Source organism: Pezoporus wallicus, unplaced genomic scaffold, assembly GCF_028554395.1.
Source record: "Pezoporus wallicus isolate ANWC-B61680 ecotype Strahan unplaced genomic scaffold, APGP_CSIRO_Pwel_v1 scaffold_7402, whole genome shotgun sequence".
Taxonomy (NCBI): domain Eukaryota; kingdom Metazoa; phylum Chordata; class Aves; order Psittaciformes; family Psittacidae; genus Pezoporus; species Pezoporus wallicus.
The window spans coordinates 980,943-998,656 of NW_026641037.1; the positions used below are offsets into that span (position 1 = coordinate 980,943).

The 17,714-nt window shown below is 40.1% G+C and overlaps 1 protein-coding gene across 2 annotated transcripts in view; it reads right to left on the reverse strand.

Annotated features, from left to right (window-relative positions):
- Positions 1–2,315: 2,315 nt before the first annotated feature.
- Positions 2,316–17,714, reverse strand: part of SMC4 (structural maintenance of chromosomes 4) — a 38,194-nt gene continuing 22,795 nt past the window's right edge. For both annotated transcript variants that reach the window (XM_057421800.1, XM_057421801.1), the window contains 14 exons: positions 17,096–17,329; positions 16,334–16,519; positions 15,452–15,613; positions 14,816–15,041; positions 14,638–14,717; positions 14,327–14,479; positions 14,059–14,185; positions 12,521–12,710; positions 11,453–11,597; positions 10,137–10,310; positions 8,608–8,790; positions 7,410–7,642; positions 6,570–6,753; positions 2,316–2,543 (listed from right to left, as the gene is read on the reverse strand). In XM_057421800.1, coding sequence (XP_057277783.1) covers positions 2,355–2,543; positions 6,570–6,753; positions 7,410–7,642; positions 8,608–8,790; positions 10,137–10,310; positions 11,453–11,597; positions 12,521–12,710; positions 14,059–14,185; positions 14,327–14,479; positions 14,638–14,717; positions 14,816–15,041; positions 15,452–15,613; positions 16,334–16,519; positions 17,096–17,329 — 2,466 coding nt within the window. In that variant the 3' untranslated portion in view covers positions 2,316–2,354. The remainder of the gene's footprint in view (positions 2,544–6,569; positions 6,754–7,409; positions 7,643–8,607; positions 8,791–10,136; positions 10,311–11,452; positions 11,598–12,520; positions 12,711–14,058; positions 14,186–14,326; positions 14,480–14,637; positions 14,718–14,815; positions 15,042–15,451; positions 15,614–16,333; positions 16,520–17,095; positions 17,330–17,714) is intronic.

The following is a 17,714-nucleotide window of genomic DNA, read 5'->3' on the forward strand; positions in this document are numbered from 1 at the left end:
GTTGTTTAAGTAGTGGTTGAATTCTAAAGGCTAGCTGCTAACTGGTTGGTGTATCAAACCAAAACTTACTGCAACCAGCAGATGCTGCTGGGCTCCTGCAACCTACCCATTGCTGCCAGGCTTCCTGGAGAGCTGAGTGCACAGTTGATTCAGATGCATTCCTTAAGCCTAAATAAATATCCTAGTAAGGATATTGAGATCATAACATCATGGTATTGATAAAACACTGAGTCAGTGATGCAGTGGTGGCATAGGTCCCTTCCCAGCAGCTCGGCAGGTTTGGTTTTGATCAAAGCCAGAGCCAGCAGTGCTCAGGGAAGTGCCCTCTGGTTGTTATCTTTTAGAATCTGAGAGACAAATCCCATTAATGCCAGCAGTCAGGATTTGGAAGGGTGGGTAAGTGTATCGTGGGCCCACATAAATGTTGCCAAATCACCTTCCCAGTAAACTTGAGAGTTTTTCTGCCTTAAGCCCTGCTGGAAAGCTGTCACTGGACACATGTGGCTGGCAAAGCCTGGTGCTGAGTGGTGGTCCTGTGCCCTGTGAAGCATCACTTTCTGCTTGCCTTCCTGTTATTTTCCTGACTTTTAAAAACTTAACAGTTTATAATGCAATTTTATTTTTCAAGACTACAGGAATTTATAAAATGCCTTTACCACTGATTTAAACATTTAGTATGTGTAGTACTTTTAATAAATTTACATACCAATAAAATGTATTCTTACAGTAGGCTTGGCTAACACCTCCATTTCCTTCCGTCTGATCCTGAAGAGCACTGACCCGGTGAGAGAAGACAGAGCAGCAAGTCCTGCTTACACAGGAATGTTCAGCAACAGTCTCCAAATGATCCTTTTTTATTTTTGGCAGTGAGTCCCTACTCTGTGCATCGCACAGTCACTCACTGTGTGCCCACCACAGGTCCATTTACCTGTTTTTCTGCAAGTCCTGGGTGCAGTGACTCATTTTCCTGTAAGCCTAGCCTGCTAAGCATTGCACAGACAAGCTCTGGTCTGTTCCATCCACTGTGCTGAGTTTCAGAGAGAGACAAAGTTTATTGAGAAAAATCAAATCTTTTTACTGTGTTTTGAGGCTTGAGGGGTTTGTGCCCTTCAAACCTGGGATGTGGTTTGTTTCTACTTGTAGTGGGTTACTGTGCTGCTGCTCTTTGAAAGAGCTGCTTCTTGATCCATTCCTTTTTGTTCTTGGCTGGTCTTGCCCATCTGCTGATCCTGAAGCTGCACTGCAACACTTACTAGCTTCATCCTGAGACAGGAAAGCCAAAACTGCACAGCTGGAGGGGGACTGCAGAAGCAATGTGGCCTGCATGCCTATTTTTCTCATCCAGTATCATGTGTGTGACTATTGCTGCAGTTTGTGAACAACAGGCCCAAATGTAACAGCCCAGTCACCTCCTGCTAAGGTGATAATTTGATAAATCTTAATGTTGAACATTACATGGAAAGCATATCTCTACGGATTATAGGTAATTATTCCAGTAGGACCCCCTCCCCTGTTCCAGATCTGCTCCCAGTTGGCTAGACCTCTGGGGCTAGGCTGAGGCTGTCTCATCCCTGGGTTTGGGTCAGTTCTGCATGATTCCCCACCTCAGGAAGCACACCAACATCAGACAGATGCTCCTAGTTCAGGGAGAAGTCCAGCACAAGTATGCCACACTGGCATAGAGTTTGGAGTAAACCACACAGTGTCAGTTCTAAAAGTATGAAAAAAACCCGCCAACAACAACCCACAAAAAGCTCAGAATAACGCACCCCCAACCCCCAAAAAACCCAAACAAACGTGAAACAACACAAAAAAACACAACCCCCCCATACTTCATCCCAAGCGCATGCCCTGGCCTGGGGCAGGGGAGAGGAAAGTAACAGAAGGGCAGCTTCCTAAACTGAAACAAGTTGCTACAAGATGGCTACAACTGTCTGTTTCCCAAACCATGCAGCAGGACATACGACATTATACACATGTAAATGGTACATATACTGACCTGACTTACTGGAACTCATACCATAAAATGTTACAGGACACTGATGACATTTAAAAGCAATTTCTAATAAACACATGGAAAAAAAGGCATTTAAAACTAAATGTGGAACCCAAGCATCGACATAAAACCTATACCTGGAGTATTAAGATGCATCTGAATACATAATTTAGGAAATAATTTGATGAACTGACTAAAACAGAAAATCTAGGATTATAATATATAGACTTCATAATTACAAAAAAAAAATCAAATTTATTGAGGCTGGTTGATTAAAAAGCTCAAGCATAGAATAAAATTAATTTCAAATGAAAAAGTATATTACATGAAACAGCAGCAATGGGAATGCAAGTGCACTCTACGTTTCAGCTGTATCGGAGCCAACAGCCTTCAGTTCATCTAGTCCTTTAGCTGCAATATCTTTTGGGTTAGTTGCCACGCTTTTCGTCGTATTATGAGTCTTATAAATTCCAATTAACCTGTCTGCAATCTCAAACATGTTGTTCCGCAGGGAGATGACGATGAACTGTGCATTTTTCGTTTGCTCCTGAAACAGAATTTGTTTGTGTCAGCCCATAGTTTTTCAAAACTGCATTCCCATATGATCCCTATGTTCACATCTTAGGAACTAAGGAATACATAGCTACAAGTGCGTCACTCAACAAATCGTGATGGTGACAGTTCCTGCTCTGTTTTCTGCCTGTGCACAGCACACTCCCAGCATGGCAGTCAGCGTGAGGCTGTGATTTACAGTATCACAGTATGCTAGAGATTGGAAGGGACCTCGAAAGATCATATAGTCCAATCCCCCTGCCGGAGCAGGAACACCTAGATAATATTACACAGGAATGTGTCCAGGTGGGTTTTGAATGTCTCCAGGGAAGGAGACTCCACAACCTCCCTGGGCAGCCTGTTCCAGTGTTCCGTCACCCTCACTGAGAAGAAGTTTCTTCTCAAGTTTAAGTGGAACCTCTTGTGTTCCAGTTTGTACCCATTACCCCTTGTCCTATCATTGTTTGCCACTGAGTAGAGCCTGGCTCCATCCTCGTGACACTCTCCCTTTATATATTTATAGACACTGATAAGGTCACCCCTCAGTCTTCTCTTCTCCAAACTATAGAGACCCAGCTCCCTCAGTCTTTCCTCATAAGGGAGATGCTCCACTCCCTTAATCATCTTCGTTGCCCTGTGCTGGACTCTCTCCAGCAGCTCCCTGTCCTTCTTGAACTGAGGGGCCCAGAACTGGACAAAATACTCCAGATGCGGTCTCACCAGGGCAGAGTAGAGGGGAAGGAGGACCTCTCTCGACCTACTAACCACCGCCCTTCTAATACACCTCAGGATGCCATTGGCCTTCTTGGCCACAAGGGCACAGTGTTGGCTCATGGTCATCCTGTCGTCCACTAGGACCCCCAGGTCCCTCTCCCCTACACTGCTCTCTAACAGGTCGTTCCCCAACCTATACTGGAACCTGGGGTTGTTCCTGCCCAGATGCAGGACTCTACACTTTCCCTTGTTACATTTCATCAAGTTACTCCCTGCCCAACTCTCCAGCCTGTCCAGGTCTCGCTGGATGGCAGCACAGCCTTCTGGCGTGTCAGCCACTCCTCCCAGCTTAGTGTCATCAGCAAACTTGCTGATAGTACATTCAATTCCCTCGTCTAAATCACTGATGAATACATTAAATAATACCGGTCCCAGTACTGACCCTTGAGGCACTCCACTAGTTACAGGCCTCCAACTAGACTCCACCCCATAGACTACAACTCTCTGGCTTCTCTCCTTCAGCCAGTTCGCAGTCCACCTCACTACCTGATCATCCAGACCACACTTCCTCAATTTAGCTGTGAGGATGCTGTGGGAGACTGTGTCAAATGCTTTGCTGAAGTCAAGGTAGACCACATCCACCGCTCTGCCATCATCCATCCACTGTGTTATTTCCTCATAAAAGGCTAAGAGATTGGCCAAGCATGATTTCCCCTTGGTGAAGCCATGTTGACTGCCCCTCATAACGCTCTTATCTTTGATATGCCTTAAGATGGCACCAAGGATAAGGTGTTCCATCACTTTCCCAGGGATGGAGGTGAGGCTGACCGGTCTATAGTTACCCGGGTCCTCCTTCTTGCCCTTTTTGAAGACTGGAGTGACATTTGCTTTCCTCCAGTCCTCAGGCACCTCTCCCGTTTCCCAAGACTTGGTAAAGATGATGGAGAGTGGTCTAGCAATGACTTCCGCCAGTTCCCTCAGCACCCGCGGGTGCATCCCATCTGGACCCATGGATTTATGGATGTCCAGATTGCTCAACTGGTCTCTAACCCATTCCTCATCGACTAAGGCAAACCACTCCGTTGACCTGACTTCATCTAAGGTCTCAGGGGTACAGGGCTCTTCAGGACTGCCCGCAGCAGAGTAGACAGAGACAAAGAAGGCATTCAGTAACTCTGCCATCTCTGTATCTTCTGTCACCAGGGCACCCATCTCGTTCATCAGTGGGCCTACATTGCCTCTGGTGTTAGTTTTGTCTGCCATGTATTTGAAAAAGCTCTTTTTGCTGTCCTTGACCCTTCTTGCCAGGTTTAATTCTAAGGAGGCCTTAGTCATCCTAGCTGCCTTCCTACATCCTCTAGCAGCAGCCTTCTATTCCTCCAAAGTGGCCAGCCCCTCCTTCCATGACCTGTAAACTCTCCTCTTCCACTTGAGCATACCCAGCAATTCCCTATTTAGCCACGCAGGTCTCCTGGCCCTCTTCCTTGACTTCCTATGTGTCGGGATGCTTCAATCTTGAGCTCGGAAAAAGCAATCCTGGAATGCCAACCAACTATCTTGGGCCCCTTTACCTTCAAACAGCCTTGCCCATGGGATTTCCCCTAGCAATTGCTTGAAAAGGCCAAAGTTTGCCCTGCTAAAGTCCAGGGTTGCAATTCTACTTGGTATTCTACTAGTCCTACCACACAAGATCCTGAACTCCACCATCTCGTGATCGCTGCAACCAAGGCAGCGCTCAACCCTTACTGCTTCAACCAGACCCTCCTTGTTAGTGAGGATGAGATCCAGCAGCGCTCCTCTCCTGGTTGGCTCATCCACCATTTGCAGGAGGAAGTTATCATCCATACACTGGAGGAACCTCCTGGACTGTGGCTGGGTTGCTGAGTGCTCCTTCCAGCAAACATCAGGGAAGTTAAAATCCCCCATGATTACTTCAGAATGTGTTTCCTCCTTTTACCTTTTACATCACCTACTTGAGTGAATTCAATGCAACGTGCATAATTTCTTTCCAGAGATGATATTCAGCACGGTTTTAACATGAGTTCCGCAAGAAGGCAGGTATTGCCAAGTTACCAGAACTGTTACAGCAAGGGTTGCTTTAGGGATGAAAAAGAAACAAAACCTATTTCCATGAACTGAGACCAGGGGAAAGCAAGCCCTTTGCTAACGAGGACAAGCCTTGAAAAATGCTAGTGTTGTGATCCTGAGGTGGAACAATAGATAAGATATCTAAATCTGTGGTACTTTAGAAATAAAGCCAACCTTAAGAATTTCGCACCATCACTGGAAGTTCACCAGTCCTCCAAGCCTTGTGGAAATCTTGAGAGCATTGGGCAGGAGAAGCAAAGCCAAGGTATGATGCCCTTGGCTCTGGCTGTATACAAGATATCAGCTACAGCTCTGTACTAAGCCATGATTTTCATTTAAGAGCTAAGCTATACTAAGTATTAAATTGAAGTGCTAGTCTATGCTGCAGTTGAAATCACTTTGCTCTACCAAATCACCCTCCTTTGTGAAAACACAGGCATTGTGGAAGGAAAGTTTAAAACTACAGCTGCAGGCAGGTATTTTCAAAGTGTTTCACTAATTTCAAGTATAGATCATAATCTGTCACTTTTAGGGCATTCCCAAAACTGGTGGTTATACTTTGGAGAATTCTGAAAATTTTAAGTTTAAATTAGCAACTGGAACTGCAGTAATGTAAATGTTTTCCTCACTTAATATGGTAATGACAAAATTTTTAAAAGCATGAAAGAAAAAAACCAAGACGCTAACAAAGGCTCAGATCTAAGAAGCCTGTGGGAAACAGCCCATATTAATGAAATGGGAGTATAGAACCCAGGAACCTTGGCTGCTCCCAAGAATGAAATAATGAGATTGGATGCACAAACATGTTACTAAGAGCTAAACAAGTTACTCTGTTCTCAGATGATTACAGCTGGTGGCTTTGCAGAAAGCATATTCATTTTAAGGAGGAAGCAATAGCAGCAAAAATGTATGGAAATGTGGCACCTTTGGTAAATTCCAGTATTCTTTAGGCAGCTTTGAAACAGGATTTAGAAGGAAAAAATACGTAAATCCTCTAACAAGTCGCCTCATTTCAGTAAAGTGTCAGACTGAGCAACTTAGAAAAAAATCATGCTAAGAACCATTCTGGAAGTCTGCTTACCACATCACTTCCACTTAATGCTCTGTTATTCTGGATTTTTAAATCTGGCCTTAACTATGTTACCATTTCATTTTCCCTGGCAGAGAAGAAAATATCTGAGAAAAAAAAATAATACAGCAGTTACCATTAAATACTTACATATATGTAAAATGCTACAATGGATACATTTTTGAAGTCAAGTGCTGCGTCAATTTCATCCATAAAATAAAGTGGCGTTGGCTTGTAATGGTGGAGAGCAAAAACTAGAGCCAGTGAACTAAGGGTCTTCTCTCCTCCCGATAGGTTAAATATCTTCTTCCAACTTTTCTTGGGAGGCCGAACGCTGAAACAAATCAAGAATTTGTAAGTTATAAGTATGTTGTGGTGAAAAGCAAGTAATGAGGTAGGTGGAATTCTTGGAAGACACAGATGCATAAAGAAGCTTGACTAAAACCATGGATGAGCTGCTTGGTGCTCTCAGTCCTCTGCAGCGGAGAGGAAGTAAAGTGGATTATTTCTCTTCCCCGAAGAGTAACTCCCTGGGTACACGCAGAGTGACATGGTCAGACAGTTTTTTCTGGAACTCAAACACATGGCTGTATTCTGCAGGAGCTGCAAGAACTGAAGGAACTGCTATTTATCTTTCAAAAGTGCTATTCTGCTCTTATTCATGTATGTGATTAATGTAATCCTAGAAGCATTTATGACAGAATAATCTGTAGTTACCACTATGATTGACACTAGTCCCTAGGCAGAATGAAACAAGTTGGGAATTAAGGAACTCTGAGAAATTACTTCAAATTACTTTTTAACTGCTGTTAGTTACTCATTTCTCCAGGAGAAATGGATCTCAGTGCTAAAAAGCTATGGCTTTAGTCAGCACCTTGCCAGCACCTCTCTTGGTTAGCTGGTATCAGTGAAAAACTAAAAAGGAGACTGATAAAAAAAGGAATACAATAATTAAGAATTAGAGCAATACTACAACATATTTTGACAAACCTAAACATGATTCCCTCGGAGAAAGGATCCAGACTGTCCACAAGTTCTAACTCTGCATCCCCTCCCAGTGTAAGCATCTGGTAGTTCTCCTTCAGTTTATTTGTTATTACATTAAATCCTGCCATAAACTCATTCAGTCTTTGTTTCCGGAGATCTTCAAAAGCTTGTCTGAATTTGTCTCTCTCATTGGTAATGTCATCCAGTTCAGCCACGTGTTTCAAGTACAGCTCTTCCTGTAGAAAAAAAAAAAAAACAAACAGAAAAAAAAAAAGTACAGTAAAAGAAACTATCTCCTTAATTTCAATTTTAAACCTGTTTTTCCTACCATTGAAAATTCATTTTTCCCAGAATGGTTACCAGCCTTGAAAACATAAGAACAAACCAAACTATCTCTTTTTTTTCTTTCTTCTACTCTCTATGTTGCTGGTGGAAAATCCATGTTAAAATAAGAAAATATTTAATCTGTTGAATAGTCCAATATTACTGAAGCAAGTATTGTAAGGAGAAAAAATTCCTAGTGTGTGGTGTTGTGGGTCTGTCTAGACTGTCAACTGGTTGACTTTATATAAGTAAAGTTTCTTCTTGACTTCTAAATAAACTGTATAACCTAAGTGTTCAAGGCCAGGTTGGATGGGGCTTTGGCCCACCTGGTCTAGTGGAAGGTGTTGCTGCCTATGGCAGAGGGGTTGGAACTGGAGGATCTTTCAGGTCCCTCCTAACCCAAACCATTCTGTAAGTCCATGAAGTTTCACAGGAGAAAGTTGTCTTCATCTGACACTGATGGCACCAAATATAGAAGGCATACATAAGCTCCTAGAGACAACTTTGACATGGCTAAGGGCAAGCTAACAAATACTCAGAGAGATAAAATCCAAGTATTCCATATTATTTTCCAAAAAAAAGGAACTGAAGAAGAATGGGATCAACATTTCCTGGTATGCCTATAGGCAATAGCGAGTGCATTTTTATAACTGCAGGACGTGTTTGAGCAGTCACCGATAGAAATATCACACAACTGGACGGTTACCACCATAGTTCAAAAGCAAAGATACTGATTCTCTACAGATTCTAGTACCGGAAAATAACAAAGCTGCAGATACAGAACTTACCTTCAGTGAGGGGTGTACCAGCTGTACAAACAGGCAATACAATATTGAAACGATGAATCCCATCACTGCATGGCAGTAATTAATCTTACCTTCTTCTTGTATTCTGCAATAGCACCAAGGTTGGGTTTTATTTCATTACACTGGGCTTCCAGGAGAGCTATTTGATTAGTGATAACATTGGGATCCTTGAGAGCCTCCAGCTCTTCTTGACTTAGTACTGGAAGTTCTTCAGGTGGTTTATCTTCTATGGAGTGCAGTAATAATTTTGACATCTAAAATTCAAAACCAGTTACTAGAAATCTTTAAAGATCACATTCATTATCACATGAACATATTTCTAAAATAAACATTTTCTATGTTATATACTATGTTATACAATATACTGAAGCTTCCAATCTCAAAACCTTCAAAGATTCTTCACGTAAACTGTGCTTTGCAAGATCATCTGCTGGCCTAGATCCCTACCTCTATTATAAGTTTAAATATGAAGTAGAAAGGACATATAATGAAAAGGTAGCTTTATGAGCTCCAGGCATCTAACTAGCCTTGTCTCCAAGCATACCTCCCTGGGCACACACTTCATTTTTGCTGTTTCTGTAGACCAGGAAAACCAAACCAGCATTGCCTTCTACTGACTTTGTAATCCACCAGCCCATGGGCCAGAAAATGTCAGGATTCTGTGCAGAACTGTTTCCAGAATTTAAAGCCCTTCCCAACAACTGATCACACTTGTGACATTAACACACCATACATCAGGCAGTGATTAGAACTAGCTTGTTCAACTCAATGGGAGCTGTGAGAATGGTTGTGACTGCAAGAAGCTCTGTGCAAAGCTGTCTGTGTGCTTGCCTGCAGGAAGACTGCCAGCAGTCCTGCTCACATACCACCCTGAGTCTGAGAAGCTAGGTGTTCTAGCACTGGAGTCAGCATTCCTTGCTCCCACTAGCTCCAATTTATCCCATGAGCTGGTTCAAGCAGCAATATGAGAAGCAGAATTTCTTCCTGGCCCCAAGGAATTCCTACTGGCCCAGTTATGTATAACTGGGGAAAGGCAATTTGATACACCAAATAGACTACAAGTTTAAGGCAAAATGCTTTCAAGGAGAAGGCCTTGCCATTTAGTAAAGAACAAATTAGTGGACACAGCACTGAGTACACTTATGCATAACTTGTAGTTTAATTGTCAGCACCTTACTCCACTTTGCTTCTCTCATCTGTGAGGATGCCTACCCTTTTGAAACCTTTTTTAGTGTGCACAGAGAGGATATGCAGACACAAAAATTCTCCTGGTTGCCATTTATGGCCTACTTATTTTACCCTCATTGCTCTTAATTACTCAGTGTTGTGTCAATTCTAATTATTCTATTGTTCTTTCATGAATTAATAAACTTGAAAAGCTAGAAACCAAACCACTGAGTTCACAACTCATCTATAACCTTGCACGTAGATCAAAGAAAGACTGAAAGGTTATCTTTTTTAGAGTTGTTTTTCTCATAGCATAAACACAAACTGTGAGCCGAATATGAATTTTCTCCCAAATTATCTGTTTTCTAATGTTAATGTATTAATCCTTTGCGATCTCACAGTTCTAGTTTTTGGAACTGAACTATTTCCTTACCTCTTTTTGCCAGTATTTCATCTTTGACTGGTGTGCAGAAATATGGCTGTGAATTTGTTCCATTTTCAGCTTAATATTAAGAGCTTCCTTTTGAAGTGCATGTTCCTCATCCTGAATGGTTTTAATCTCCTGGAGTAAATCATGATATTCCTGTTGAAGTCCTGGCAACTCTTCCTAAACAGAAATGACCAAAAAAGCACATTAAACAGTTGCCTACAAAAATGTTACCCCTTTTCACAGGTGATAGGTTTGCTTTCATGATATTATTCACAGAACTTACTCTCCACAATCCAAAGTATTGATATAAATAATATATTCTTGTATTTAGACTAACCTGGTCACTGAATTATCAAATGACTGAAAATATGCTGCAGTTTATATTTTGTTTCCAGATCTGGGTCAAACAAGTCCTACACTGGGAAGTTTTTAGCTAAAAGGCAGTTTTAGAGACAGGCAGTCTCAAAGAAACAGCTTTATTTGGAAGAATTTCAGCCATCCTGGTTGTTTTCACTGTTTCTCATAGATAAATCTGGATGTAAACTAAAGTACCACATAGCTGGGGGAAAGAAAAAAATCTTCTATTCTTAAGCAAGTTTTAAACCACAATTTCTTTGGGAAACTTGATTTCATTCATTTATTTTTTAGCTTCAGAAAATCGACTCAAGATGTATTTCCAGGTAAGTATAAAAAAAACAGACAAACAAAAAAACCCCAAACAAACAAACAAAAAAAACCCTCCCCAAACCCAATCATTCCCATTTCCTGACCATCATGGAATGTCACTCTGCTACTATATAACATTTGCACAAGAGCAGAATAGAAGAATGTAACTAGGATCTAATAAGGATATAACTCAACATCCTGACTTCACCTGAAGACCAGACTGCTTACTAGGACTGGTTCACACCATTTTTCTCCCCTCATCATCTGTATTTAACAGCCAACTTTGATTAAAAAAATTACTTATTTTGTGTGAATGCATACAATATATTGCAGGATACAGAAAATAACATTCTTTGCCGTTTTATCCCCATGGGAATTTTTGGAGAATGAGTAGTAGAGTAATTGAGAAAAAGAGATACTTTAGGCCAGCATTGTCAAGTCCGGGGCTTAAATAGCAGGGTAACTTTTTTTAACTACATGAAGGTACTATCTGGTAACACAGGCCCTTGGCTGGGTGTGCCTGGAATGTCTGAGGACGAAGTCTGACCGACATCAGGCCTTAGAACAATTCTGGTACAACAACTACTATCTAAAATTGATTTCACATGCTGCATCCTCTATGAAGGATTACACCAAGTTAACATGACACTTACTTCGGCTTGCCTGCAGTCATTCATAACCTCAGCAGCTTTGGCTTCCAGTTCAGTCAGTTCTTTCATTAAGTCTTTAATTTCTTTCTCATTGTCTTCCAATTCTTTCTCCATGTGAAGAAGAGCACCTTCAGATTTTTTCACGTTTCTGCATGTGTAGAGGTTTGTATTCCTCACGTGAGTGCAAATATGACATAAAATATAGACACACAATCTTACCTATAAAGCATGCTCAGTAACTACTGACAACCAAATAGGAAGTGCTCATTTATCGACAAACTCTCATACTCCCTAAATATCCAAGTAAAACCAAAGTTGCCTTCCTAAAGCATACAGCAAGGAAGTCTAAATCACTTAATTTGTTCTTTCTGAGGCAGTTTGACATTTGTTCTAAGTATTTGTTATTTTTATGTTGAGCTAATATAAAAAGTATCACATTTTATTTCCTGACATGCCTTATAATAGATTGAGTCCCTTCAGATTTGAAGTGCCCTGCTACATGGTAATTAAGTGTTAATTTGAATCTTTATCCTGAAATGTTGCATTTTAGTGATAGGCAAATATTAGCAAAAAAATACCAATTAAACATTAATTTTAAGCTCCCTATTAAAAACTACAGCATTTTATTTCCCTTTACCTCCTTGAGATAAGCAATATTTGGTATTAAGATGTGACTGGAAATAAAGACATTAAGATCACAGGATTTTTCGCTATGGAGGGTCCTTAAACCAAGGAAATATCTCATGGGTACCGATGCCAACATATACAGCTATTTGAAGGCTGACATGTCTCTTCCCTGGTCAGGTTTCACTAAGCTTTCTAGGTCTGTAACATACACTAATTCACAAAGATTATGGTTCTTAATTAAGAACCTGTCTAACCCTGGCGTAAATCAGTTTAGAGTTAAAATATTATTACCTTCTACCCCCTCTTTGCCTCCTGCCATAAAGAGGGGAAAACCATGTCCCCTGGCCTGACCAATTCCCCCTGCAAATGTCCAAATGTAATCGGGCAGGAACCACAGCCACAGTTGCAGCCTAAAGCAGCTGAGACCACTGACACATATCGTACCTGTTCGCAGTCTTGACTGCTACCTGGGCTTTAGTAATAGTTGAAAAACATCCGTCTATTTCTTTGTTGATCTTGTTAAGTTTGTCTTGATGTGGTTTAAGTTTTTGATTATTGGTATCAATTATGAGGTTATGTAATCGCTTAACTTCACTTTCTATTTCACCAGCTTTCTCAGCAGCGCAGTCATAATCTGTTGATTAAGAGTTAAGGTCATTGAGATGCCTCTATGAACACCAGACTACTGCAGCACAGTAAGATTTAAGTGATAAAAAGCTATGCTGCATAAATATATTGAGACGTGCACCTATTTCTTTATACTGTGAAAAATGTTTTGGGTTTTTTTTGGTGTTTTTTTTTCTTTTTTACTGTGGCTAAAATTAAAATTACCACCCACATCTTTCTGACACTGTGATATCGCAGCAGCTTCTTTTGGTGCAAACCAAAAATTTAAGTTATATTACTTACTGTGTATAAAGGATTTAAACAGATAAGATAGCACATAAAAAGCTCATTCTTGGCATTTATTTAATGGGAAGATGCTCCAAAGTTAAGCTCTAAGAACTGGCTGCTAACCGTTGCTCAGCAGCTAGTGTTACTGTATAGTTACTACACATATTGAATAGCCTAATCTACCTTAAAAGTTCCCCTAATTTAGCTTATACTTAAAACTGAACAAAACCATTTTAATAAGTCGAACAGCTTTCAAAAACTGAACACCGCAGCACCTTACCATTCTAAGGGCAAAACAAAATCCCCCACTGTGTTTGCTACAGATTTACAATTTCCTTTTGGGGCCAGTAGGGGTAAAGCAGAGACAGGCAAGGTGGAAGGCAGTCATCTCTCCAGAGGAGAACATAGGTTTGTGTCTCTCCGTTACTTAGTAGAAATGTTAGAGAAGATATTTATAACATCAAACCTTAGCATTATTTGAGGAAGTAAAGCATTCATACTCTCTTGATGCTATACTGTTCCCAAGAGGCATAGAGGGAGTCCACAGTAGTGTATATATTTTCTCTTTCCTAAAATGCTATCAAAGCAGAATTGTGGGGGAAGGGAAATGTGTTTTACTCCCTGAGCAAGAAATTCAAACAGTCAAGGTTTACTTTCCTAAGCTACCACTTTCTTCAGCGTAGCTGTTATTCCCGTTCTCAAAGTCAACTTCTTTCACAAGAAGAACGGGGGTACATTGTGCCCACAACAGACTACAGGGTATTCATCTTAGTCACATAACAGGCCAGTCAGAGCACAGCAATAATAACAGACTTTAATATTATTACCTCCACATTAACAATTCTTCCCCCAGTTAAACTCAGTTTCCCTATGAATCTGGCTGTAACACAGCCGTAAATATCTAAAGGTCCTCACTCTCTAATCTCAAGACACTTTTTACCTCTCCCTTTGAAGAAGAGGGGTTCCAACCCAAGATATGGTTCTGCAACTGGCAGACTGAAAGAACAAAGCTGTAACCATTCATTCCTGGTTTAGTGAAAGAATATGACTATGATTTTTATCTTTAATCCCTTCTCCACAAAATGTACCTTTTTTATAACCATTAAGGACTTTTTCCAACTCATTCTGTTTAGTTTTGTCCGGAGCAGTAGCAGTTACATTGGCTTCAAGTTCCTTAATGTGGGTTTTCAGATGAATTTCTTGTTCAGGTAAATTCTACAGAAAAAACACAACTGTGTCGGAATTCTGTATTTCGGAGACTCTTGACACTAACAAGGACAATGTTAAGCAGAGGCTGAGTCATCCCCCTGCACATTGATGGAGCCCAGATACTGTCTTAATAAGAAACTTGTTCACCTTAATACTTGCTGAATACTTTTCTAAATTGTTTTTCATTTCCCGAACATCTTGTTGCCGTTTGCTTATGGCTTCTTCAAGTTGTAATGTCTCTTCTTCACGCTGTACTGCTCTTTTAGAATCCTTCTGCAGTTGACATTCCATTTTACTGACCTACACAAAAATAAGGTAGGATCATTTGCCTGGTAAAGCAAAACCTCATTCACCTGCTCAACAGACAGCAGTCTATGATCTCATAAAACACAGAAATAAAGTGGAGTAAAAACCTGAAAATTTGCTGTAGCTGGACAGAATTAAGATTATGTACTGACCTCTTCTTCTGAAACAACCATTGCAACTGAGGAACCCATTCTACCCTTCATTACTTTAGCCCCACCACCAGTCATGGTTCCTGAAGTAAAATAGATGAAAAGAAGTTAGCAAGCTTATCGTGTTTAGATAGCACCTGTGAAAAACTGAAAATATAATTGCAACTTTGCACTTAAATACCTGACTGTTCAATGATTTGTCCTTGAAGCGTTACCACCCTCCATCTTTTGTCTTTTTGAAATGCTATTCTGGTAGCTTCTTCCAAGTTATTGGCTACTAAAGTATCGCGTAATGCAAAGTAAAAAGCCGGGCGAAGCTTCTCATCGGCTGCTTTCACCAGATCAAACAACCGAGGAACATTTTCCGGAGTGGGGATTTTCTGAAGATTTTTTTCCCATACAGCCATCTACAACAAAAAAGTAATTAAATGAATGAGAGATTGCTGGTGATAAATTTAGGTCATTTCATTATTCTAAGTCACATTAAGGCTTTAAAACAAATGCAGTTGTACTGCAATTAACAATAAAGCTTCCTTCTACAAGACATGCCAAACATTTGTTGTACACCTACAGGTATCTAAAAGGCCTTGTGATTCTCTCTAAACGTCCCCTTTGCTATAGAATGTTCTACAACACATTTGTAGAACAGCCTATTAGAGTATTTTATATTTTAGCTTTTCCATAGCAATACATATACAGCATGTTACTATGTAATACATATTTTTACACATTAATACATTATGCACATACAGTATTAACACTGTGACATTAGGCTAAATCATCAATTTGTCCTGCTGAAGGAAGTACTGGTACTTACTTTGTCCAGAGCTATAAACGTGGCAACTCCGATTCTTTTTGCCTTCAAGAAATTCACACATGCCTGTGCAGTATCAACTGTATCGACGACGATGTTGTCTAAGGCACCACAAGATGATGAAATAGCAACATCATATTTCTCATTGATAGCTCCCAAATCTCCCTAATAATTGGGGGTCAGGAGGGAGACAGAGAAGTACAGTGATGAGCTTGGCATCTATGTTTTGTCTTGGTATTATGAAATAAATGACAAAATTTCAAAGAGAAAGAGAACAAACTAATTGTTTGGGGTTTCTGGGGGGGAAAGAAGCCTTGACTGCAATTTGTAAAATAATACCACACCAGTCTCCTCCTGCACACTGCTATTTATGTATTCCTAATGGACTTGTTCCCATAGTAGAAATTCATATACTCAGCTTCAAAAGCAGTGCTTCTGGTAGAACAGTGTAGTAGCATTCATATATTTTCTGTAGACAAATGTTACATTTTATATGCCAGCATTTTAGTCTGGCCTAACAAGATCATTTAATGTGTGCTGTGAATGGTTCTACCATTGGTCAAGTCTGGTAGGACCCAGCAAGTCCTATACTTCTGCATGGGGTTCTGTACTGATCTGGCAAATGGGTACAGGGATGTCCACCATCTTGGAAAAATTTCTTGGAAAAATTTTTTCTCATAGCCATTGCCTTTATTTAGTGCTGAGTAGAGGAACCTCTTTTTTTTTTAATATTTTTTTGTTTTATAGCAAATCCATGGGATTTGCAATATTCTGCTATTCAAATTCATAGCACCAGAAAAGTGAGGAATTCTACATTTCACTCTATTACTGTTCTGTTTCTATACAGTTTAAGACTTAGAAGTATAATAGCCATTTAAAATCTACCAGTCTTCCGTATAGTCCAGGAATATTTCCACTTTTCTTATGCTGAAGCAGAGCCTCAAGCACTCTTCCTCGACTGCGACTCATTGCTAAAGAACTTTTGGCTTCTTCTACTTTATGACGCAGGTTTTGAACAAGTTTCCTAGCACTTTCTTCTTCTCTTCTTAGTTTCTCAAGCTCATTTTCTTTCTAATAATTAAGAAAAAAAAAAAGGACATTATCTTCAAAATCACAAAAATTATCCATGGAGTCTTAAATTCATGATTGTGTAGGCAGTGAAAGAGCCACTGAAAAGCAGAAGTAGCAAACATTTATCAGAAGAATGGCTGGTATTTGGATATACTTCTGCTAGTATTTAGTACACTTTGATACACATATGACAGTTTATGAATTCATGAATCAAGCTTAGGACAAGGTAGTGGGATTTTTTTTTCCTTTGGGGAATGAGAGGAGCAAGAAGGGAAATTAGAAGGCGGCTCAGGAACAGAGCCATTTATTTATTTTAACTTGTCTCATCATTATAATTAGGGATATGTAGGATTTAATTTCAGTGCTTATTGTTAATATTTGATTAACCAAAAATAAGTCTGAAATCAAATACTTTACAGGTTAACCAAGTATTAGAATACAGTTCTAAAATGTTATTTTTTGGCACAGTTTTTCTTTTATTTTCACCTTGATTATTGCTAAAAATAAGAGTGGAATTTTGATTTGTGTGTTGCAACATTGTGTGGTAAGGAAATTACATACGAAGTCAAGTCTCACCTCCTTCAACTCCTGTTCTGCTTGGGGTAATCTTACACTTATCTCTTTGATAGCAGCTTTCCTTGCATTAAGAGTTTCTGAAACAGTCATCAGAGCCTCCTTTGCCTGATTTAACTGAGACACAGCAGTATTATGACGGGCAAGATATATCTCAAGTTCTGACTGGGCAACATCCCTCTTTGAACGGGCTTCATTCACTGTTTTCATATACTCCATAAGCTCCTCCTCTTTGCTCTGCAAAAATGAGCAATGTTACAACTAAAACCAGACGACTGTGGTATTTCTTACATCAATCAAACTGTAGGAAACAAAGAGAGGAAATGGGTGTGTTCTTTTACAAGCTCTTCTGTCAGCAGAAAACAGTTATGCTATCTAGAAGAACAAGTATTTCTTAATTTATTAATATATTCTGTATGGAAATTAAATAAGACATTTCTCATTAAGAACACCAGGGAATTGTCATGGAACATTTCAATACAAACTTTGTATCATTTTCTCAATTTAAAGTTGGAAGGAGCCCTACATATTGTACTAAATTGCAGATGAAATGGGAAAAAATTCTTCAGAGGGTGGTGAGGCCCTGGCACAGGTTGCCCAGAGAAGCTTTCGCTGCCCCATC